We start from the raw sequence: 26865 nt of genomic DNA, 5'->3' as shown, positions 1-26865 counted from the left end.
TTCTATGGGAATCCTTGAATTAGTTCCTGAAATAATTTCTGGAGAAATTCATGGATGATTTCCTGGAGAAATTCCTGGAGGAATTGCTGTAGGAATTCCTGGAGGAATTTCTGTAGCAATTTCCGAAGGAATGCCTAGATCAGTTTCAGGATGAAATTCTGGAGGAATTCCTGAAGAAATACCTGGGGTAATTCCTGGCGGAATTCTTGGTAGAATTCCTGGAGAACCTGGAGAAATTCCTGAATGAAATCCTGGAGGAATACCTGGACTAATTCCTGTATAAATTCTGCGAGCAATTCTTGGGAGAAATTCTGAAGGAATTCCAGGAGGATTACTGAAGAAACCCTTGAAGGAATTCTTAGAGAAATATCGAGAGAAATTTATGCAGCAATCCCTGAAGGAATTCTTAAAATAATTCTTGGACAAACTCCGGAAAAAATTCATGGGGAAATTTCTGAAGGAACCCCTAGAGGATTTCCTGGGCAAATTTTGGGAGAAAAAATGCTGTAGTAATCTGCGGATCGTGCGGATCGACTGAGAAGTTTACTGCAGGAATTAAATGGCTACGCAGTCTTCAATACGGAAAACGAAGTTTATTGTTTGCCCGACGTTTCGACACTGGGGTTTTATGTCATCTTCATACCCCTGTGTCCCAGTGTCGAAACGTCGGGCAAACAATAAACTTCGTTTTTCCGTATTGAAGACTGCGTAGCCGTTTAATTCCTGCTGTAGTAAATTCTAAAGGAATTTCTGGATCAACTCCTGGATGAATATCCGAATGAATTCCAGAGGTAATTCCTGGTGGCATTCTTAAAGGTATTTCTGGAAGAGTCCCTGAACGAAATTCTGGAGGAATGGCTGGAACAATCCCTATAGAAATCCCTGGAGGAACTCCTGGAGGAATTCCTGGAGTCATGCCTGCAGGGATTCCTGAAGGAATCTCTAGAAAACTTTCTTCAGAAATCCCTACCGGGATTCCTGGAGGAATCCCTGAATAAATTCCATGAGGAATCCATAGAGTCTCTGGAGAAATTTCAAGAGAATTTCTTGAAGAACAAATGGGTCACTTTCAGGAGGAATCTCTGGAAGAATCTCAGAATGAATTCCTGGAGGAATTCCTGGAAGAATCCTTGGAGGAATCTCTAGATGAATTCCTTAAGGTATCTCCAGAGCAGGGGCGTACAATTTCGTTTCAATGATACACTTTCATGCAACATTTGAATGAGTCACTTCAAGTGATTCATACATTTTTCTAATGACTCGGTCGTTAAAAAAAACTTTTCCACTCATCGTAGCACTCGGTAGTCTCCCACCCGGTCGCATTGCTTGTGCTTCACCCGTCAGAGCATTAGTGTATCACTGGTGCGCGCTAGTCTCTCAATGGTTACGGGCGCCGGTTAATTGGATTTAAGTGGTCGAATTTTTTATCCTCTTTCGTAAAACATAATTATCATTCTATTGGCGTGCACCACTATTTAAAAATGTGGTTTAAATAGTGTTTTTAGCATGTTGAAGTATTTCAATGACTCATAAATGAAACGAAAATCCAAGTGTATCATCCCATGTTTCATACACACTTGTTTCTGTAGCAGCAACGAACGAGTGTGTTGCTGGGTGAGAGATGAAGCATCACAGCAGTCCGTTCGCATGGGAAACGATTTGCTACAGTCGTCGTACGTCATGTTTTCCTTTCGAAATTGCACGACCCTGCTCCAGAGGAATACTTGCAGGAATCTCTGGAAAAATTCCTAGAGGAATCTTATGAGGAATTCCTAGAGGAATTTCTGGACGAATCCTTGTAGGAATTTCCCAGAGGAATCCTGGAAGAATTCCTGGAGAAATTTCTGGAAGAATACCTGGAACAATTTTTTGAGGAATCCAAGGAGCATTCTAGCAGTATTCTAAGAATCGTTGAACTTCTTGAGGAAATCCTAAGGAATCCAAAAAAGAATACGTATAGGAACTCTTGGAGGAATCCCTGGAAAAGTTCCTGAAGAAACCCCAGGAGGAACCTCGGAAGCAATTCCAAGATGACTCCTTAAGGGAACCTCTAAACAGTTCCTGGAGAAAGTCTTGAAATAATTCCTGTAGGAGTTGCTGAAAGAATTCGAGGAGGAATTCCTGAAGGAATCCCAAGAACAGTTCTTTGAGGCATTTTAACCTTCCGTAACTCGCGCGGTTGACTACCTGCGTCAGCACCACGCTAATGCTGAGTACAAAAAGCGAGATTTTTTCAACGTGTTGTACAAAATACAACAGCGCGATCGTTCGAGGGTTAAAATAATCCTGGAAGTTTTTCCTGAAAGAATCACAGAAGGAATTCTCGGGTAAATCCTTGGAAGATTTCTAGAAGGAATTTGTGAAGAAAACCCATGATGAATCCCGGAAGCAATCCCAAAAGGAATTCCTTAGGGAATCTCAGGAGAGCTTTCTTAACGAACTCCTGGAAGAATTTCTGTAGGAATCCATGGATAAAAAATCTGAAGAAATCCATGTCTGCAGTTATTTCTAGATGAATTATTGAAGGAATATTTGGATGGACTCCATTTGTAAGAAATTCCTGGATTAATTTTTGAAAAATCTCTAGTCAAATTTTCTGAAACACATTCCTGCAGAAGTACGATGGAGATAGTCAAGTGACTCCGTAGTTTGAAGGAATAGAAGCGCCCGTCTAGCGTATTAGGGGTCGTGGGTTCGATTCCCACCGGATTTCTAGGATTTTTTTTTCATAATTCAAATCTCAATTTGTTCATAGAGTACATGTTTCTGTTGTGTTCTATTGTGGATGTCAAAGCACTTTCAACTGTGTAATTTTCACATGGCTTGGTCAGAAAAAGCAAAACCAAGAAATTGACATTTAAATGTTATATTGAGGAAATATATGCCTGTATGAATATAGCTGTACTGTGAACGTTTACTTCAACAGTTTAATGATGGAATAAAATACCCTGAAAAAAAAATGAAATTGGATTGTTTTTTTTTTTCATGAGTTATGAATCATTTGTTAAACTTTTGTTCGTCATTTGTTTGGACCCTATACTTTGGCCATAACTCACCAACCCTCTGAGCTTCTACAGAGTTAATGCAGTATTATGAAGTTTCGATATTAACTGACATTTCAAGCTGAAATTGAAAAAGGCAACAACTACTTAATACATTTACTATCATCAACTGGCATCAACCCCAGCCCCAGTCACCGACACATACCATTCCGTAAGAAAAAGGTTGCAATTTATAAATTTTGCCAAGAACTGCTTGGGTGTGATTTAGACTTAGATTAAAATCTTATAATTATAATTATAACTATCTTAGTAATTAATCAACAATTGGTATATTGGCATAGATAAGAATCATAATGAACCATTAATGTTCAATCGTAGATTTAAAAATGAACAAAATTTGGGATGCTCGTTGGGGTAAAATATGAAAAATATCTAATTAAACTTAGACAAAACCTCTATAGCACACCAACAATGTCTTTAAACATTATCATCAATGCCTGAATCAGAATTCAGCACCAAAATGGCAGCAGTGTCACTTCCGTGCGACGCGATGGCACTTTCCGGCCCAGACGGATAATTTCAATCAATCATGGATGGTGAGCTGAAACCAGCGCTAAAACCCTCTTTGGAGGGAACACATACATATATGTAGTGTAGATAGACTCGAGACTAGACCCATATGCCGTCATATTCATGAGACAAAATAGTGGCAATCATTGGCGGTGTACCTAGGTACAAACTGTTTTTGTCGCTGGGGTAGTACAGGGGTTACTCAAAATAACTGGGACAGGTAAAATTTTCACTTTTCAAAAAAATTTTCAACTCGCTGTAACTTTTCGAAAAGGGCATCAAGACTCAAATTTTTACTGCAAGTTCATCAACTAGTTGTGTATCAGTGGTCAAAATTTGGTAAAGATCGGGCCATTCTACACAAAGTTATAAAGGTTCTAGAAAAAGGTATAATAAGCCGATAGCCAACTTTGAGCTGTTATATCTCCGGATTCAATGATCCGAATGCAATGAAATTTTGATCTTTCATGACTTATATAATGAGCTATTAAAAACATTTGACTAAACTTAAAATTCTTCACACGCAAGAAAATTATTTCGCTTAGATTATTCATCATCGTTTCAAAATTCGATATAGTAATTATAGTTTATTCAAATTCCCTCTAATTGAATTGAATATATTTATGTTTCAAAGGAAATCAACCAAATAGCCTTCATTAAATTGAAAAAGTTATGGGATGCATATGAAAAATAGATAAATTTACTGAAAAACCATGGAATAAATTAAATCGCCATAACTTTTTTTCTTAATAATAATTTCAAATTAAGTAAACTGTTTTTCAAAGTTCATTATATAAGTCATATATGATCAAAATTTCATTTCATTCGGTTCATTGAATCCGGAGATATAACAGCTCAATGTTGGCTATCGAATAATTATACCTTTTTCTAGAATCTTTATAACTTCGTATAGAATGGCCCGCTCTTTTTCAAATTTGAACCACTGATACACAACTAGTTGATGAACTTACAGTAAAAATTTGAGAATATTTGCTGCCCTTTTCGAAAAGTTACAGCGAGTTGAACATTTTTTAAAAAGTGAAAATTTCACCTGTCCCAGTTATTTTGAGTATCCCCTGTACATGTGATTGACAAAATGGGTATTTTCGTAGACTGATTCATGAAGAAAATCACGATACTGTTGGAACTTCAGGCAGATTGCATTCAATACTGGTTATATTAAACTTCACTTATCAGATCCACTTTCAACTTGTTATACCGAATTTCAAAAGGAACATCATTTTCCCATCACTACCCTGAATTTTGATAAACCAAATTATTGGCACATGAAAATGACAAAACTTACCAGTACAAACATTGCGCCGGTCACATCTGGAATTCTTCTTACCCACTCTACATGAACTATAAAGCGGGAAAATGGCAGCAACAAACGTTATTACAATGGACTAGCCTCGGATGGAATAATGTGCAATGTCTGCTGCTTTGTGCTTTGAAAGATCCCCCAGCAAAGTCGACTAGACATCATTGTACTTCTTCATTTCAGAATGTACTTCATTCTTCATTTTATTGCACTATGCACATTACATATGAACCGCGATGGTAAGGTACCCCGGGGCAAGTGGGACCTAAAAAAATGCTAGTTTGGTTTTGTCAAACCAAAAAATTCTAAGCATAAATAATTTTATAATTCCAATAGTTCTAAAAGACATTGTTCGTATATTTCTTCTTAGTAATGGGCATTAAAACTGTTTCAAAAATTTTAAATTCTGTATATTATGCATATTATAAAAAGTGGAACAGATCTTCATTTACTCCGTATCACGGGGTAAGTGGGACCTATTCGGATTTTTTTTTTGTAATAATGGCTTAATATAGTTGCTGCATATGTGAGGTAGCATAAATTATAAATATGTTATGCGCATAACTATGTTTAGCGATTTATGTTGGAAAAGTTTTGTGGTATCGTGCATAAATTACGTAACACATATAATAACGAATCACTGAGAAAAAAAATGATTTAACTCTAGCAGCTCGTGCAAAACAAATTGATTTTATTTATACAAAAAGCGCCCTAAGGTTAAATGCCGACAAATTTCCAAACTTACTTTTCATATTACGTAATTGATGAGTCTCGCCAAAAGGGTTTTCAACATTTACAGATGTTATGTTTTCCCTTACATAATATTACGATCATTAAATGAAGATATTTAAATCGTAAACTCCGAATAAGTTGTTTTCCAATTTTATGATACTTTATGGCCGATTCCTTAACATTCAGAAAAACTCATTATGCAGCGAAAAACGAAAAAAAAAATAATAGAATTTGCTTGAACTAAAATATGAAAAAAAATAGATAATTTCAAAAAAATATGTTCTATCAAAGGCTTCACCATTTTAAACAATAGCTTCATCATCAGAATAGAAGTAATTAAGTATAATTCAACGATTGATTACTTAAGGCGCCGATTTTACTTCACTTTTATGTGAATTTCGACTTAGGCTGAAGAAAGCGAGATCAAACTTTGAAATTGTGTTTGTTTACGCTCATAGGTCTCACTTGCCCCAGATGCTGAAATGCACTGGGTTAAGTGAGAGCAGTTAACAAAAGGTAATAAATGAAAATAAATTACAGCTTTTTCGCTTAAAATAATTCGCAAGCACTCCAAATATTATCCTGAAACTGAAAAAGTTTTACTTTATTTATTATTCTATTTTTAAACGACGAATGTAGTAGAGTACGTTAATCTCACTTAGTGAATTGAAAATTACATATGAACAACATTAACATATATGGTCTCTTTATGGTGAGAACAATAACAATTTTTGAATTCAAAGTATCCGTTGGTGTGATACCTATGTTTTCTATGAAGAATGTTTGCCTTAAAAATAAAAAATAAAAAAAGTTATACCTGTAGGTCTCACTTGCCCCGGGGTACCTTATACTTGTGAAATAATAATTTTAGATATTTGACAGCAACTAAATAAATCATTAAGGCATAATATTTCACTAAAACTTGCTCTGCTTTTTCAACGTCCTCGACTATGCTGTAAAACGACAGGCTGTTGCATGCAATATATTGTGTGCAATACTGATTCTAAATTAACCTTAGTAAAGTACCTATGGAAATGGAAATAAGTTTCTCTTTGTTAGCTATAGCATAAGCCCTTTTATCCCTGAACACAGTCCATTATCACCATATTGGAAACACATTGCGCAATTTGTGCCCCACCAGTCCGCTAGCACAGGACGAAGCTAACTCGAGAAAAGAAGAGAAACCATTGACCTGATTCACCACCGGAAATCTAATTTAGTAGGGCGGTAGACACTCGCCAGGCCAGCTGCACTAGAAATGGGCTTACCACCAGCACTGGACAGGACACAGTGTTTACTCTTCGCAACCGGTTTGTCCTGTGTTGTCGTATCGCTTGCCACTAGGTACAAACATACATTGACGCTATTGGTTTTCTGGTTCCACTCCACCTTTTGCCAGTTTGCCGTTATGGCAATAGATGGTGTACGATGCAATCAGGCGTGAACAGAATAATGTTCACTGTATGGTACATTCTTGTTGTTTATGTCACGTCACAGTACAAAAGTTTACTTTTATGTTGTTTTTTTTTTTATAATTGATACAATTTCGCACCTGTTAATCGTAATGCATAGATAGAAATGGTGACTGTGAGTAATTTGTGGATACATAGTTCATTTAGTTGATTGATTAAATAATTATACTAGTTTACAAATTAAGATGCAAGTTTTGAACTTCTATCAACGACCAATATCTTTCATGTAGGGTATCGTGCCACTTGGGCGGTGGCTTCTATATTCGTCTGTTTTCCACTATAACTCAGTCAATTTTGAACCGATTGACTTGAAATGTTGTACACGGTTAGATGCTATACCTATCTCACCACATTCCAAAAGTTGTGTCAATTGGATCAAATTTGACTGAGTTATAGTGGAAAACAGACGAATATAGAAGCCACCGCCCAAGTGGCGCGATTCCCTATGATCACGTGCTGATTGTAGAACCGTAAATAAATTTAAAAAAAAAATCTTTCTTGGGCTGCGCACGTTGAGTTTCTACCTCATGCTTCCACGGGGCTATCGATGACAAAGACCGCCAGCTAAGCGTTGTATGATTAGCTGGTAGTGCAGCCTGGGCACTGTTGTTCTCCTGACCAGCTAGATTGAGGAGGTACGTCTCGAGCGTCTGTTCACCAAGGAGGTGCGGTTCAAACCAGGCTTGTAAACATTCGACACTTTTCACTACCTTCGTTTTGTTGCCGCGGTCGGGTGTCAGCTTGCTTTGTTTCATTCGAGCGCGACCGCTACCTCTTACACACAACACGAGCGGCAGAACGAAGATCAATAAACAAAAAAGTGGATCAAATCATCGTCGTCTGACACGATGACATTTCAAGCATAATTTTTCAAATCGACGTATCTAACTTTTTCACTGAGCTGAGTAAATTCATGGTCAATGTTGACGACCATTTCACTAAAATAGTTTTTTATAAAAATACTTTTCATAAGTTTTTTCGTGCTTAACATCACCAGGGATATAGCACGTACTAGGAAAGAAACAAAACCTACTCATTCCATATCATTTTCACAATGAATTTTGATAAAAATACACATACACCGGGTTGGTTAGAGATACGTCATGCCAGATACGTCGCTTTTGTATGGTGCCAGTTTGGTGTATCTGTTACTTTTGATTTTGGCTAGATACGTCGTTTGGTTTTCTCATATATCAAAACGGTGTATCTATCAGTAAAGTTGTAAACATCAAAATAGTTAGATACGTCGTTTCGAATAATATGCTTAGTTAAACAAATTAAGCAATAAATCATCAAACAGTGATGTGGATTCTTCAATTTGCTTTATGAATCATGCATGCAGCAGTTAACCCGGATTTGTTTACATTCTCGAGTTACGTCGGATTGAAAAGTTATGCTTGATTTGTCTAATTCCAGCTTTTTGCAAGTTTTCAGCCAATTTTGATTAAGATTGGTATAATATTAGTTTATTCGTGTGTGATAAATCGATTACGACACATACATTTATCCAAAACAGCTCTATTTATGGGAAAGACAGGAATAACAAAAACCGAACAATCTCCCGAAGACGCAATCATGGTCAAGCGCATTCATTCGACATTTTTGCTCCGTACACTAGTTTGATCGCTTGTGTTGCGAATGTTGGAGACAAAGGCAGCCGAATATCGACGAAAAGGTGTCAAAGACTGTGATCGCTAACAAGACTGGTTCAAACAGCGTCTGTTCTAGCATCCAGCGACTGAGTATGAAATGCTCCTTCATCGGAAGCCATACCTAAGATAGCAGCCCCACCACGGTGGATAGGGGACTTTGGTCCAACAACCTACTGTTCTCGAAACCCAGAAACCGTTATAGATACCGAAAATGAAGGATTACGAACTGGTTCAACTGCAACAACTTTATGCACCTAGCAACGGACAAGAATTGTAGTTTAAAATGTAATAACTTTAGCCCAGCAGGGTAAACTAGCACAACAAGCCAATAAGACATGGGACTGAGCGAAGTCCGTTGGCCGAGCTTTGCAGAACACAGACTGGCGACGGGTCAAGTTCTGCTGCATTCTGCTACGAGGCGAACTTGTCATCGAGCAGTTGGTGTCCTGCTCAGCGCTTACGCCCGCGCTGCGCTCATGAAGATGGAACCTATTAACAAGTGGATAAGTGTAACCAGATTCAGAACACGGGTTCGAAACCTAACCATGATCCAATGTTATGCGCCAACCGATGCTGCAGAATTGCAAGACAAAAAGAACTTTTACAGCCAACTGAATACTGTCGTGAATAACATTCCGAAAAGTGATATCAAGATCCTCATGGAAGACTTCAACGCGAAGTTTTGTTCCGACAACTTAGACTATGAGCAAGTCATGAGACGCCGTGGTAAAATAAGTGAGAATGGAGAGCTGTTTGCAGACTTTTGTGGCAACAATGACATCGTCTAGTGTACAAAGTGACATGGGTTTCTCATGATAGCATCACTGAAAATCACGGATCAAGAAGGCAAGAGCTGATTTTGTAATTTAAGAAATGTATGGAATAACAATCAGATAAGTCGACGCACCAAAACCCGAATTTTCAGCTTGAACGTAAAATCTGTGTTGCTGTGAAACGCCAGTAAAACCTGGTGTATATCAGTGGAGAACACTCAACGGCTGTAGTTCTTCATCAATAGATGCCTGTGGTATATAATTCGTGCATGATTGCCTCACAATTGGATCTCCAACGTGGAACTTTACCCGATTCGTGCATTATTGAGATCATTATGACCGCTAAACGTGCACTAGGTCAGCGAGGTCAGGTGAACGCAAGCTAATGCACGAAGTAGGTTAACCGTTGATGTCATCAAAAGCCGATAGCGACACAAATTCTGAAGCGAAAGTGGAGGTAGATCGGCCACACTCTACGCAGCTACGGGAACGAAATCTTCAAGCAAGCGTTAGAACCCAGCAGGGCATTGCAGCAGAGACAGAGAAATTGAGGAAGTTGACAGAAATTTGACCTGATCACAGTTCAAGGCGATGGCGGACAATCGCCCTGGATGGGGATCTTCCAATTCGGTCGTTTACATCACCTTTACAGGCCTGGCTGCTCAGGATTGACAATACTAAGTAAAATATTGTCTAACTACAACAGCTCACAACTACAGTTCTGAGAAAAGTAGGTACTGACAATAGACTTTAGTCATCTCGCATATAATTCAATTATCAGCTCAACCCTGCTTCTGTGAATGATAATGGTTTGTATGGGGATAATGGGAAGCAATGTTTGGTAATTGATCCATTAGTACGCTAGTTAGCAATAATCGATTTTCGAACAAAGGATAGTTAGCTCCACTGACACAAGATATTTGAATTGCGATTCGTTCTTTTATTTACTGGATCGAAATATGCAATCAAGTTGAGTTGAAGCGCATTGAAAACCATTAGTTTTGCTTAAAATATTTAGTAAGAAATAAAATTTAACCGTTATTCTGAAATACGGATAAACTTGTAGCAACATAATTTCAATCGTTATTCATATTATATTAAATCGTTTCCATTGAACAGCACTGGCACCTTGTGAATGAATTGAGTATACTACCATTAAATACCCTTCGCGACAGTATCGAAAATTTCAAACAAACACTCGACTGGCTGTGGGGCTACCTGCAAAAATATTCCGAAACAGTGATAAATCTCCATCACCTCCTCGAATGCATATTATACCCAGGAGATTATAAAAGCGATCCACAATTTCCAGGGCAGTTGTGCTGCTACCACATTCCCACACACAATGTCTGGGACACCTCTACCACAGACAAACAGACGTATCACTTGAAACAAATTGTAATCAACATCATCGTCACGAAAACATGATTGCCCAATCACTGAGCGATTTACGAATTGCCGAATATTCAACCGTTAAAAAGGGAAAACGATAAGAAGTGAGTAAAGTCAGACGTCTGCTTGTCTTTTCCGCTACGGTGGGCGAAAAGTAAAATCCAACAAATTTATCAATCAATAATCAAGCGTTCGGTGTAGGGAAAACCAAGGGTAGAATCAAACAAATGGGCCAAGAGGGAATTTAATGCGAAAGGTGTACACCTCGTCCTTTTTTTACGTTCATGCATGGCTTAGCGACAAATAATTCTACCGCCAAGACAATGAGCAAACTCAACATTTTTATATTTTTTAAAACATCTCCGTGATTAGGAGAAGTGTACAAAAATATAAAAATGTCTATTTTAATTATCATTTTGGCAGTAGAATTTTATTTGACTAAGCCAATAGTGGACGTAAAACGAGGTTTAGGTGTACCATAGAAAGGATAGGAATGTTCCATGCCAAGTGAAAGAGATTGTACTTACTCTACCGACAATTCGTTTCAATTTACAGCGTAACCATATAACCATCGCGACGAAATACAGGGGATAGACAAATGATCCAATTAGCTGTAACTTTTTGAGAAGTGCATCGAATATTCTCAAATTTTCACTGTAAGTTGATCAACTAGTTATTTATTGGTGGACAAAATTTGGAAAAGATCGGGCTGTTCTGCACCAAGTTTTAAGCATTTTAGAAAAAGGTAGAATTATCCGATAGCCAACTTTGAGTTGTTATATCTCCGGATTCAATGAACCGAATGCAATGAAATTTTGTGCATTTATGACTTATATAATACGTTCTAGAAACGTTCGACTTAACTTGAAATTATTAACAAGAGAAAAAGCTATAGCGATTTTATTAATTTTATGATTTTTTAGCAAATTGGTCTATTTTTAATATGCATCCCATTACTTTTTCATTGAATTGCCGCCTATGTTGTTACTTTCATTCAAAAGATATCTGTATTCAAGACTATTAGAGGGAATTTGAATGAACTATAATTAGCATCTTGAATTTTGAAACGATGTTAAAATTTAAGAAAATTTGGTGTTTATTAGAAAAATAATCTAATCGTTATATTTTTCTTCCGTGTTAAAAATTTTAAGTTAAGTCGAAAGTTTTTCAAAGCTCTTTATGGTCAAAATTTCATTGCATTCGGTTCATTGAATCCGGAGATATAACAGCTCAAAGTTGGCTATCGGATAGTTCTACCTTTTTTTAGTGCAGAATAGTTAAATCTTTTCCAAATTTTATCCACTGATACACAAACAGTTGATCAACTTACAGTGGAAATTTGAGAATATTTGATGCACTTTTCGAAAAGTTACAGCTATATGTCATATCATTTTGTCTATCCCCTGTACATTATTTTCATCATTATTTATCGCATTTTCGTTTTTAAATTGTAACATACTATTTATTTAATTGTATTTATGATGTTGCTGACGGTGTTGCCATAATAATCAAGAGTTATGACAATAAAATATTCTTGCCGAATGTATCTTTTTCATTAGCGTCACCGATCATCTTCTCTCTTGATTGCGCTCTCGTATTGAACCGGGCAAGAGAATGAATAGCACATTTCGGAAAGCATTCCCGAACACGTCGCTTCACGATGTGTCATACTCATCAAGTGTAGCACATGCTGAGTATAGACCACTCAGTGACTCGCGATGAAATTCCAAACTCTGCGTTTCACTTAGCAAACAATTTTTTTTATAAAAAAAAAAGACGCGGACACCGTCTTCAGCCAGAGGCTGTACAGACTGAATGGAACTTAACACTAGACAAGGGACACACGGAGCATGCACCAGTGGATACGAAGAAGAAACTATTCTCACGAAAAGTTCCATCGTCCGGAGCGGGAATCGAACCCTCACTCCATAGCATGGTGCGATTAGAAGCTTGGTGACCCTAACCACACGGCTACGAGGCTCCACAAAACTACGAAGCTCCACAAATTTGATAACTGCAACGCCTGACAGACGTCAATAACCCATCAATTACGAAAAATGCATGAATTCAACATTCGACTGTTCATTTGGGTTAATCTGGCGCACCATTTTGACGTTTGGCGGTGCGATAACTGTTAATTTGTTGCATTTACCGGACCGTTAAAAAGCATTGCAGTTAAACTGTTTGCACCGACCAAACGTCTATTGTACTTGTTCAACAAAAAAATCGTTTATGCAATTCAGTGCCATAATTTATATTTTATACTACTCATTTCAGTATCATAATGACCAAATTTTCCGTACCGGTTCATAATGCAACTGAAATGAGTCGCATAATGAAAAATAGTTGGATAATGTTCATAATGCAACTCATTTGAGTTGCATTATGAACATTATGCAACTCAAATGAGATACATTATGAAAAAATCATTGCATAAAATTTTGTATGGAACTCGTTGCAAAACTCGATTATTTCAGCACTCTTCGTATTTATTCACCTCGGCAAGCCTCGTTGGATAAATGTCCGACTCGTGCTGAAAAAATTAACTTTTTGTAACTCGTCACATAAATAACTATTTGAGCCCTTTTTTGAGAATATTAGGCTCCTTTAAAGTCCACATAGCCTTGAAATACGGACTTTTTTTGCAAAATAAGGGACGGACTAATATGGAGTCACTCTAGCAAAGCTTAACAAAGTATCTGTAGCGGATATGAGTTTATTACAATGTATTATTCGAAATTGGAATTCGAAAGTATGGTAAATAATAATAATAAGATTTGTGTCGATGATTGACTTACTGGACAACTGAATTTTATTATTTATTTTATGCAATTCAGTATCATTATTTAAATTTTATATAACTCATTTTATTATAATAATGGCCAATTTTTCCGAACTGGTTCATTATGCAACTGAAATGAGTTGCATAATGAAAAATAGTTGTATAATGTTCATAATGCAACTCATTTGAGTTGCATTATGAATATTATGCAACTCAAATGGGTTGCATTATGAAAAAATCATTGCATAAAATTTTGTATGGAACTCGTTGCAAAACTCGATTTTTTCAGCACTCATCGTATTTATCCAACTCGGCAAGCCTCGTTGGATAAATGTACGACTCGTGCTGAAAAAATCAACTTTTTGCAACTCATTACATAAATAACTATTATTATCGTGAATATAAATATAAAATAATGTTTTTATCTGAAAAGCAAATCAAACAGAGTTCTAAATAAATTTTAAATGCCGTCGTTGGGAGTGACAATGGGTCAAAGAGGCGAGATTGGGTCAAAACATTGTCTGAAGTATCTCATCAAATATTTTGAATATTGAATCGAAATTGATAGAAATTTGATGGTGTCATCCTCGTAGCTGCCAGCAGTTTCTATCGAAAAATTAGACTTCTAGAGCACTTAGTTAATTTTTGATAAATCATCGAAGAAAGCTCGAAAAAAAACCTTTTTAAAATGCCACTTTTAAGTCTCGATGAAACATCACACTTTTAGGTGGATTGATACTTTTTAGAATCTCAAACTCATATCATATAATATATTATTGGTAAGTAGTATCAAATTTGACCAGACTTGCTTTGTTGCCAATGCGGAACAAATTCAATTCCTTGGACCTATTCTCACCACCTCGAAGGAAAAAAAAAGGAAAATTGACGAACTTCAAATATTGTATCATCATTAGTACATGAATTACCAAAGATCTGATTCCAGTGATCAAAGGACTTATTCATGCTAAGAAGCAAAAGTTATTGAGCAATGAATATGCAGTGGAATTGTGCAGTTTTGACCCATTCCATATCAATTGTAAGTATAATATATTCCAATATGTTCTGTATCAAACTAGGGTCCGTGTATTCGCCTCATTCCATTCGTATTTACTTCTGTTTGCTGAAGCGAGAGAAGAAAGATGCAGCAAACAGATTGTCCTGAACGAATACGCAACCCCATCACCAAACCACCACCCCCCCCCCCATTACCGACGCTCCATACACTATGCGCCCCTCCACCATTTGCCGAAATTGGGAAAAACCCCTCCCTTGGCATCTCTTCTGTGTTTGTTGTTTTTTTCCCTGTTCGGAACATAAACCACTGCGACCAAAATTTGATCTATTGTGGTATATCCCGTGTCCTTTATATAGTGCATGTCGTATAACTTTATCGCCATTGAGAAGTTATAAGAGAGGATTGTGATTGATAGGTTCCGCTTTGAACACGCTCCTTTTTCAGTCAAAATTGGATCCCTAACGATAAAGTCAAGAAATGATACCGATATTGACCATGCATCGGAACCCTAGTCCTTACTGTTTCAAACTAGTGAACACCGAATAAAAGATTAGGAATACTAATCCATTTGTCCTTGTTTCAAGATGTATATCGGCCACACCTAAAACCGAGACCCATAACTTTCAACAAGGTGTGAAATGTAATAAGGACCAAAGTGTTTTCCTTTGATTACTAAGTTATGCTGTTCCACTAGTTGGAAGCAGTTAGGACTAGGGTTCGGTTTAGTAGATCTTGCTCCGCAACGCAACCCAAAAAGGTGATCTACCCACGCTACGGGCTCCGTTAAAGATCGTTCATCCCTCATCACGGGTCGCCTGACACCTTGGATTGAGGTTACCTGTTTGGGGAACTTTTACCCCAGGAACAGGTGGTCCGTAGTGCTATTCTAAGCCGGCAGCTACACGGGTACTGTTGTAGGTTACTATATGCCAAACAACTTTGTCCAAGACCGCAAAATAATCTAGCGCCTGTTAAAAAAAGTTTAACCCTAAAAACGCCCACAAGGAGGATCAGACCGTAATTTGTGCAGTGTTTGTGAAAGATCAGCTCGAGCTGAGAGTAATCATTAAATCTCACAAAGTTAATGATAGGAAACTTGATTAACGGAAACCAAACCAAACAGAGCCAAACTGCTGCTTACAATTTCGAAACTCAAGTCTTCAATACAAATACCACTGTTAAAATGAACCACCCCATTTATCACCCTGAAACTTTCCGTGTATTTATTTACGTACAGCTGCTAATAGCTACAGTAATTAGTAACTAACGAGGTACCATTCTCACGTAATCCACCCCAAGTGAAATCCCGCTAGTCATTCCGCTGGCAGACGGATTGCTGACGCGTCCAGATTGTAGACCTAAACAAACAAATCTAATTTTCCCACACCCCATCACCACCGTGCCGCTTACCTTTTCATGTATCCCAACTCGTTCCATTTCTCGACACAGACGCTGATGCTGCGAGTTCTCAACCGGGACCTCTGGTGCCGTTTCAGCTCCTGCATCTCGTCACAGTATGCCACCAGATTTATGGACGCATCAAACGGAATTTCACTCATCGCTGTCGCCGTCGACAAGGATGAACATCTTCGCGTGGCTTTGAAATCGCCGCTACCAGGCCCACTACCAATCGGAGGAGCCGCAGCCGGAGCCGGATCACGCGAACCACCACCGGCGTGGAAGATTTTCTTGGATTTGGCAAATTTGGGTGACGAAGCCGCTAGCAATTTATCACCGAAGCTTTGAGCACGTGCAAATTTGGGAGATTTTCGCGAATTGGCCGAATCTATTTTTCCCGCTTCCACTTCACTTACGACACGCAAATTCGTTTCATCGAAGCTGGTACCGAGAAAGTTCGAAGCACGCCTGTGGCCAGACGGCATAGGGACGCGGAAATGGGCATTCTTCATTATGGCTTTCTTGCTATCGGTCATGGTAATCTATTTATTGATCAAAACCGATGTGACTTCAATGATTGAAGTTTTTAATGACTAGAAAACCGAACTTTTGTTGGCACGTTCATTGAAGCGATATACTACTTCCTGGAATGGAATACTCGTGTCTCTATGATCAAAAACGTTACAGTTCAAAAATCAATCCCATCACTCTCGAAAAGAGCTATTTTCATTCACAATAGCACTTCCGTGAATCAAGCAATCAAAGAACACGTGTATACACTTGTTTGCCATCAGCTAATCTACCATTCGAATAGGGTGCACTTCAACTCGTAACGATTCAATCGATATAATCGGATTACCTGCTGTCGGATCTATGCAGCACATGTAGAACGGAACCACGGCGGCGAGGCCCTAGAATCCAAGGACCAAACAGCGAATCTAACTTGTCGCGGTGAACTTCTGAACCACACTAAGTTGTTGCCATCCCAAGCTTAGGGAATATCTCCATCCGGAACAACGGAAGCTGTTAGCAGTTCTACCTCTACATATCAACCGCAGCGAGCGGAGCATCACCAACCAACCAACCACTCTATATCATTTACGAAAGCACTAAGTGGAGGATTCTGTTGTAAAATCGTCGGTCGTCGTCATCGTTATCTGCCGCACCACCTGCAGCACTCTTCCGACGACCCCGCCGCGAACCGACCGGCGGCTGTGACCTCCCTCACCAGACGATGCAGCAACTCGATGATAATTTTCGTTTTCCTCTATTTTGATTTTGCTCCCAGCTAGGAAGAGCTGCGTGCATGTAGAGATGTATGCAGGGAATGATATTACAAAATGTTCTTGATGTAACTTAGTGCTATGGATAACGGATTACCTATCCTCAGTAGTTAGGTATGTTATGTATACAAATTATTGCAGTAGAGTGGATCTAGTGTGACGCTTGAAGTCCGTGATTATCACGCCGAAGACCTGGGATGGAATCCCACTCCCGACTCGGCTGTTCGAGCCCCTGTATAGATGATCAGGTATTCACTTCTTTTCTAGATAGCTGTGTAGGGTCAGTCTCAATTTTCTTAGAATAACACTACGCACGGTGGTAAGTTGCGGTGGTAAGAGTCCACCAACATGTGATCCCTAACTCATGGCGTGATGCTGCAATATGCTTACCGTGCCTAGGAATAAATGGCCTGGGGGGTCTAATAAAAACCTAACTGTAAACGGAGCCTGTGGAGTACCAGGGCGCCCTCCACAGTATGTTGCCCTTACTGCGCTTACCGGAACAATGGTGCAGTGGGCCTTGTGTTTCTCCGAGACAATCAGCTGCCCTTCCTTAGTCTCACTTGAGGCTAAATAAGAGCGGGTTTATGAAGATGTTGTTAACCCGTATCGGCCTGAATCAGCGCATATGAACTAAAAATGTCGCCGATCAGCGAATACACAACGGATTTGAATATTTTTTTGACAGTACACTCGTACATATTTCTAGTTTGTAAAAGTGGACAGAGAACGTCGAAATGGTCCCTATTGCCGGAGTTATTCCGGTGGGTCACTGGGTCAGATTCGTATAAAAAGGGCTGTTTTTCGGTACACAGAGTATTTTCACTAAAACTTATACCTCTGCAACCAAACATTGTTTCCACACAGTTTTTGACCGTTTAGGAACTACCGGATGTGGCCACCGGACATAATCTCCGGAGGAACCTACCACATACTGTATACTGGGGTACACAACTATAACCCATTTTTTGCAGCTCTATGTATTGACTTTAGCGGTATAGTGTCTTAGAAGATTTTGTTCTGTATACCGAACTCTTTATATTGGGATTTTCACTTTTGTGATTAATCCACCTAAAAGTGCAACAGAAATTCACTTTTTTCAAAAATGAAGATAGAGTGTTGGTGTCTTCTACAAAGTTGTAGACAAATGTATTGTTGGAAAGTTTGCCAAACAAACTATTACCTTATTTGCTTAATTATAAGAGATATGTGTCGTTTTTTGTGAACGACCCCTCAAAATAGTTTTTTCGTTATATCTTTTTCTGGGGATTTTTGGTAATTTTCGTGTGTTCTACAAAGTTGTTCTTTCTTGTAAAATACACCTCCTTCTGCTTATTTATTATTGGAATAATGCTCCAGGTGGAACTGAGCCTACATTTCAACGTAAAAAGATTTTCTTAATGAGTCCTTGGAGAAATCCCTGGTGGAATCATGGAACGAATATTATAGAAATACCTGGAATGATAATAGGTCTCCTCCAGAATTTATTGAAGGAATTCCCCTTGCAATAATAACCACTAGCGTAGGCAGCCTTTTCTTTTTTCATTAATTCTTTTTGATAAATAATAAGAAAAGCGGGATGAAGAATGAGAGGGCTAATCCCCCTCTCCCATCTGTCTCTGTCTTGTGCTTATTTAGGAGAGTGAGAAGCATGCCAAAGCTAGTATTTACAGCTGAGATTCCTTCGAAATTTACTGCTGTGATTCCTTCAAGGATTTCTACGAGGATTACTACAAAAATGTTCTTAGAATGTTCCCAGTAATTCCTATTGGAAATCACCTTGACATTCTTTTGGAAATTCTTACTGGTATTACTTCAGGAATATTGCAGGGATTTATTTATAAATTTCTGGTAGAAACCATCAGGAACTTTTGCTGGGATTACTCAGGTATCTCTCGCTGCAGATCATCCTGGAGTTCATTCAGCTGAAAATGCTTGAGAAACCCCAGCAGTGTTTTCTGGTGAAGTCTTAGTAGTAATATCTGTTGCTATTCTAAGACATAGTCCTGAAGGAATTCTTGAAGAAAGCTCTGGAGACATAGCATAGATTTTATATAGGACCCCTTAGATAAATCTCTAGAGGAATCCTTGTAAGGATATGTTAAGGAACTATTGCAGAAACCTTTGAAGCCATCCCAATAAGAATATTTAAAATAATCCCAACAGACATTTGTTGAAGAATGCAAAAGATAATGTTTTCATAAATTTCTCTTGGATTGTCTCCGGAATGCCTGTTGGGCTCCTCTAGGAATTGCTACTGATACCATCCAGGATTCTTCCAGGGAGTCCACTTGAAGTTCCTCCAGGAATTCATCCTGTGATTTGCCGTGATTTCTCCAAATATTTTTTTCATGAATTCCGCCATGGATTTTTCTTATAAATCCTGCAATAGTTCTTCCAGTGATTTCTCTATAGATACTTTCAGAAATTTTTTTTTTTTCTTTATTTAAATACATAGCCGAAAAGTTTGTACAAACTGTGCGCAGCTACTTTGCTTAGAGGTTTAATTAGTAGTGCAAGAATCTCTTATCAAACTAAAACAACTTAACTTAACTTAAATCTACAACTAATTCTCAAAAATAAATATTTTTAATTTTCGTTTAAAATTCATAACAATTGTTTCGTGTTTGATGTTGTTTGGTAACAAGTTAAAATTCACAATTCCTGTATATAAAATGTGTCTCGATGCCAATTCAGTACGAGGTCTGGTGGTATAAAATCTGTGTCTATTTCTGGTTCCATGTGAATGAATATTGGTTGCTGACGTTATTTCAATGTTGCTTTTGATAATTCCATATTTTATTTTATATATTGTGTACATCAAACTAAATCTGTATAGATCACCCAAGGATAAGTATTTATGGCAATATAGTGCATTTGTTGGATATAATGGAGGTAGTCCTCTGATGGACTTGACGGCTTTATTTTGGAGAACGCGTTTAGTTGTGTGCTAGCAGCTGAGCCCCAAATGCAAAGTAAATATGTTAAATGAGGGAGGATATAGGAATTGTATATTTGCCAACAACTTTGCATTCCTAGACATTTACGAACTCTTTTGATGGCAAACACGTATGGAAGATTTTTTTTTTCTAACTTTATTAATATGGCTGTTCCATTTGAGGCGACTATCAATAACAATTCCAAGATAGTTTGTTTCTTGCACTTGTTTTAATGGCTCATTATTTATGGTGAGAGTTATACTTGGAGAACTATGGGTTGTTGTAAATAGCATGATATTAGTCTTTTTAGTGTTTATGGACATTTTGTTTGCCGAGAACCACTGCTGCATTATCTCCAAATCGTTTTGCATCATTTCTTGAATTTAAGGCAAACTTTGTGCTCTATACTTACTGACTGCGTCATCAGCATAACATTGCAGAAATCCTCTCAGTGGTAACTTCAACAAGTCATTGATAAATATATTAAAAAGTAATGGTCCAATAATGGAACCTTGAGGTACCCCATTATATATATTTCTTGCATCGCTCAATACTCCATTCACGCAACATATTTGTTTCCGATTAGAAAGGTACGATGTGACAAGCTCAACAGATGATTCACTTAAACCATAATATTTTAGTTTACCTAATAAGATTTCATGGGGAATGCAGTCAAATGCCTTTTTGAGATCTATGAATATACAAGCCACATATTGACCATCATCCAGGCCCTTTACCACAAAATTTACAAGCTCAAGAGTGGCTGACTCAGTGTTTGATTTAGGCACAAAACCAAATTGATTTTCGTGAATAAGATTGTTCCGAAAAAAGTAATCGGAGAGCTGCTGGGTTAGAACCTTTTCACAAATTTTAGACAACACAGGTAAAACTGATATTGGGCGGTAATTTGTTTTTTCACATTTATTTCCTGTTTTATATACAGGAACAACTTTTGCAATTTTTAAAACATCATCAAACACACAAGAGTCAATCATTTCATTCACAAGTTCAGTAATTTTTACATTTAAATACTCTTTACACTTTTGTACGAATCTAACAGAAATTGTATCTAGTCCACTAGCAGCGCTAGAATTTAAGTTGCCGATTATTTTTATGACATTATCCTCTCTAATATGAACGAAATGAAATGTAGTCTGAACCTCTGGGGGCATAAAAGAACGGAATTCATCTGAAGTCAGCTGGTGTAAGCAACTGTTGCCAACATTTACAAAATAATTATTAAAACAATCAGATACTTGCTTATCGTTATCCAATATTACTCCATCTTGCTCTACAGCTATGTTTTGATGCAGAACCGTTTTGCTTTGTTGAAACACTAGTTCCTTCAATAGTTCCCAAGTTTTTCTTCCGTTACCTTTATGGCTCGCTATCTCCGATTTGTAGTAGTTTTCCTTTGCCAACTTTGTTTTGTTTCTAACTCTGTTTCTTTCATATGTGTATTTTATAAACAAATCATACTTTAATGGCGTATTTGTAGGGGCATCTTTATATCTTTTGTACAATTGATTTTTATGCTCTATCTGTAACATTAACTCACGACTTATATATGGTTTTCGAATTCTGTATGTTTTTTTGTAAGCAAATGCATCTTTGTTTTCCTCAATAATCTTTGTGAGTTTTTGTGTAAGATTTCTAAAACTAGAGCATTCGTTGATCGATTGACCTAATGTATTATTGAGAAATCTTTCGTACCTTATACAATATCTCGTTACCTGTTTTTCAGGTTTTCTAACACAAAAGTCTATTGACAAAATCAGAGTTTTGTGGTCTGAAATGTGTCGTTCAGTGTCTTTAGTTATCAAACACATTTTTTTATCAAAATAGTTGGTAATGAAATGATCAATTGTGGTACAAATCGTATTGGATAATCGAGTTGCATGCAACGGGTTCAAACTATTCAATATTAAAAAACCCAAACTTTCCAGCCTACACCGATAATTCTCTACAAGCTCATTAGAGCTATCTAAAAGATTTAGGTTGAAATCACCACATATGATTAGCTTATCGATACGTGAAATTATTTGTTCAAATTTATCAAGAAACATCAGGACATTCCTCCCTGGGTTATAGACACCCATTATTTTTATATTATAATCCAGTATTTCGATTACAAGAAAGTTGTTAACATCATAATTCAGCTCCAGAACCAATTGACTTCTCAGAATATTCAGAACAAATATGGATACTCCTCCTCCACGGTTTTCTCGACAAGAATGATAAGCTGTGTAATCTATGATGTTACAAATTTCATCAGTGTATAACCAGGTTTCAGTGAATACGATTACATGTATAGTTTTTTTCAAATCCAACATCAATTGCGTCAATTCATCCATTTTATTTCTGCAGCTTCGTGTGTTTAAACAGAGTATATTTAAATTCAAATCGGATACATCAATTTCATTCAATTTATATTCAATATTTAGTTCATTTAACAGATTGGGACAATAATCCATAACAATTATAAATATTAACAATAATAGAAGGTAAGCTATCAATTTCATTAATTTAATCCATTTAGATCGCGAACATCAGTAATTTTCATAGCTCTTGAGGACTCATCTTTCCGTAAAAATATTTCTCCGTTTGCGAACCACGCAAACTTGAAATTGTGTTGCTTTTTGTATCTACGCGCAGCTCCCAGAAGACGCTGATTAACAGGTGTGAGACGGTGATTAAAATAGATGCGTTGCTTGACTCCAAGCCCAATTTCATCGCAGAAGATGGGTCGTTCACGTGCTGCTTTGAAAACTTTTTCCTTCAGTGACACACAAGCGAAGCGAACTAGAATGGGTTGAATTCCGTGTTGATTCGAGGACATCAGGCGACCAATACTCAAGACCCCTTCAGGACTGCACACGATATCCAACGACGAAAACATTTTTGCTAAAAGGTCTCCCAGATTTTCATCTGCCGTTTTGATCACATTTGAAATTAGCAAATGCCCTTCCAAGCTAGCTTGCTTCAGAACATTTAATTCATAATTCAGTTCTTCAACATGCTGATGGGTTGTGTTACAGTCCGTTCTGATTTGCAACACATTCTTCAATGAAACAAAATTGTCTTTCTGATGAGAAATTGTAATTTTCATTGCCTCAAACTCATCTGAGATAAACTGTTGTGAAGTTTTGATAGTTTCCATTTCAGCTTCCAATTTTGAAACCGACTGCTTAATTTGCAATGACATTTCATCAATCCGCGAATTGGTTCTTTCACTTGCTTCGAGAATATCATTCCGTATTAACTTACGTAGGTCGTTCAGCGAATTTCTCATATAATCATTCTCACTTACAGCATCACCTTTCTCACTAGAGTTCATCCTTGGTTGTTTGTAACGCTGAGCGTGTAATTTCTCAAGTTCGTCGGGAGAGTCACTCAATTGGCCTCTGTTTTTGTTACGCCTTGACATACCACTTCCAATTCAACAGAGATCACAGCAATACAAGCTCGAAAAAGATACAGCTTAGGTAGCCCACTCAGCACAACACCAGCAGCAGCAACAGTAACAGTAACTCAGCTATAGCACTAACAATGGTATATTGGATCGACCAATTTGCACGAACTTCTCCGCTCTGTGGTCGTGATTTCACAACCAACTAGTCCTTCCAGTGCCGTTAAAGAGAATCCACGTTCGTATGTGATGAGTTTAGATCACTTTGAAAATAATGGATACGTAATCTAATTTAGTGAAACCGAGAAATTCTTTCGATCATTACAGCAACTTGCAGGTCGAAATCCTCTGTTTTATTACGAAATGCAGATTGTGCACCAGATGATCCTAAACTTCAACTATTTTGTACTGATTATCCGACTTCAGAACACAGGTAAAGTAAAGAAATAAATTCCGCGCTTTCGAACTCACAACCGATTGTTTAGCCAGATTTTTGCTCCTTGCTCTCGAAATTCCTTCATAAATTCCGCCTGTAGCTCCAATGATTCCATTATAATTTATTCTTCAGATTGCTCCTGCAATTTTCGCAAGGATACTTCCAAAAACTCTTCTGGCATTTGCACTAGAAATTCTTGCTGGGATTCCTCCAGCGATACCAGTATGGATTTCTTTAGAAACTAAGCACTCCTATTAGGAATCATCTTCAGATTATTTTTGGAACTACTGCTGGGATTGCTACTGGACTGCTGCTGGGGTTCTTCTATAAATTTCAGACTGGAATCCTCCAGGATTCTGAGTTTCCTACCTTCAGGAAATCATCCAGGAATTCCTGGAAGATTCTCAACAGTAATAATTGGGGATGTTGAATATGCATGAAATTTCTCATGAATTCTAAAAAAAAATCAGTAGGAGTTCCTGAAGGAATCTCAGCAGTAATGACTGGAATACAATAAGAAATTCCTAGAGTTATCTTGATTTATCGACTGTAAAGTTTTCTATCAAATATGGTTTGGCTTGCAGTCCCTCAAATCAAAAGGAAACAGAGGTTATCTATTTTCCGACGTTTCGGCGCAATGTATTTTGCCTTCTTCTTGGGATCACTAAAATGGTTTATACAATAAGTTTAACTTTACATTTCTATCCTACTTGATACAGTAACCAGTAAGACTGACATTGTCTTCACTGTGTTGCGTAAATACGTGGATGATCTGATGCTTGTCATACCAGCTGATAGATTACAGCAGGTTCTAGACATCTTCAACTCATACCACCCGAGTATCCAATTCACATTTGAAGTGGAAACAGACGGTAGGCTCCCATACTTAGACATGACTCTAGTTCGGCAAGAAGATGGCACCATTCGAACCGAGTGGTATATGAAAGCCATCGCATCGGGTCGTTTGTTGAATTTCTCATCTCTCCATCCTCTCACCCAAAAAATCAACACCATCAAAAATGTCATCGATCGGGTAAACCGATTATCCACCAACTGGGATAAAGAGAAAAAGCGAGAAGTCATCGCTCAAATTCTGCAAATCAACGACTACCCCCGAAACCTCATCAATCGCTTTCTGAACCGAACACACTTAACATCTACGCACACCATTACAGCCGACGATCACACGACCGAAGAACACATGAATTGGACCCAGGGATAGGGTGCGACTCAAAACTCTTTGCGTGCCGCACACTCTGCTACGAGACAGCACAACAAACTAGAAGGAGACGAGTACGCGCAATCGGTTGTGTGTTGCTCGCTTACTTTGCCGCGCGCTGGAGCTCTCCTGTCTCTCACGCTCTGTCGTATGCACTCTCTCGGTGCTTGTCTCCGTGCTTGGCACTTGGCTTGATACTACGCACGATTGGAAAAATTTCGAATCAAACGACCCATCACTTGTCAACCCTTGACAAGCTTAACAACTTTGCCGAAAACACAAACTCTTCAATTAATTTATTAATTGATTTTTTCTGTTTGGAGACAAGCGAAGCCCCAGCACCGTGCATTACTCCCTGCGCCGTAGAGCTAGTGCTGCGATTGTCTCTCGCGCAATTATGAACGCTCTCACTCATACGTCTCTTGTCTCTCGGCAAAACGGGAGACGAGCACTTGCGATTGTGTGAAGCACACGCTTTTTTCGCCCCGTACGGTGCATGCCGCCAATCCCTGATTGGACCGCCTCAAGCTAAAATATACCGATCTCTCCCCTACATCCCGTCACTTACACCAAAAATCATCCAGATACTACGACACGACTATTCCTCCGTAATAATATGCCCACGGAGCGTGCACACGATAAGGGATCTCTACACACGTGTTAAGGACCCGATACCCATGGATCAACACCATAACGTGGTGTATCGAATACAGTGCGGAAACTGCGACAAACGCTACATCGATATGACCGGCAACCTGCTGAAGAAGAGATTGTCGGGCCATCGGAGCAATCTTAACCAACTGGAGATCCTATCAAAGTCAGGCCGTACATATGCAGATGAACCAGTGAGAGCACTCAGAGAAAAAACAGCTCTCTTGGCCCACTGCATCGACCACGACCATAGGTTCATCTACGAGACAACACGAATAGTCGATCGGACGTACAAGAGAAACATTCTCCCGATTCTAGAGATGACACATAAGCAACGACAACGATTCCATCAACAAACGGACAGATACAGATAGACTTAGCAGTACGCTCTCTGGACTAATACACAGAATTAACACAGTCATGATAAAAAACACTAATGGACAAAATAACAGAAACATCAACCACCCATCCGACCCCACCTAAACCATAACACAGATCAGTTACCAAACAGTCTACCGGAGCAGTGAGTGAACTTGAACTTCAACGGTAATTTTCTCGTTTTTTGATTAGTATATTTTTGACTATATTACTCAACATAATTAAATTTTCAAACAATAGTGATGCGACGAACAAAAATAGGACAATTTTATGTAGAAATTAAACAGACAATGACAAAAAACAGAACTCTAGTAAGTAAATGACACACAAATAGAAACGTCGGAAAATAGATAACCTCTGTTTCCTTTTGATTTGAGGGACTGCAAGCCAAACCATACCTAGAGTTATCTTTTACGAATTCTCTGAAGGATTCATAGCAGA

At 38.1% G+C, this 26865-nt stretch overlaps 1 protein-coding gene across 2 annotated transcripts in view; it reads right to left on the bottom strand.

Annotated features, from left to right (window-relative positions):
• The window catches only part of LOC115263581 (GTPase-activating Rap/Ran-GAP domain-like protein 3), a 598953-nt gene that overhangs the window by 527709 nt on the left and 44379 nt on the right, over positions 1-26865 (bottom strand). The window contains exon 1 of one of the 2 annotated variants that reach the window (XM_062855940.1): positions 16122-17279. The exons of the other annotated variant lie outside the window; for it this stretch is intronic. Within the exon in view, the coding sequence (XP_062711924.1) occupies positions 16122-16645 (524 nt within the window). The 5' untranslated portion in view covers positions 16646-17279. Of the gene's footprint in view, positions 1-16121; positions 17280-26865 lie in introns of those variants that run through there. 2 annotated transcript variants of the gene reach the window in all.

This window comes from Aedes albopictus, chromosome 3 (assembly GCF_035046485.1).
Source record: "Aedes albopictus strain Foshan chromosome 3, AalbF5, whole genome shotgun sequence".
In the NCBI taxonomy this organism is placed as follows: domain Eukaryota; kingdom Metazoa; phylum Arthropoda; class Insecta; order Diptera; family Culicidae; genus Aedes; species Aedes albopictus.
Note: the sequence above shows the minus strand (reverse complement) of the source record. Positions and strands in the feature narration are given on the sequence as shown.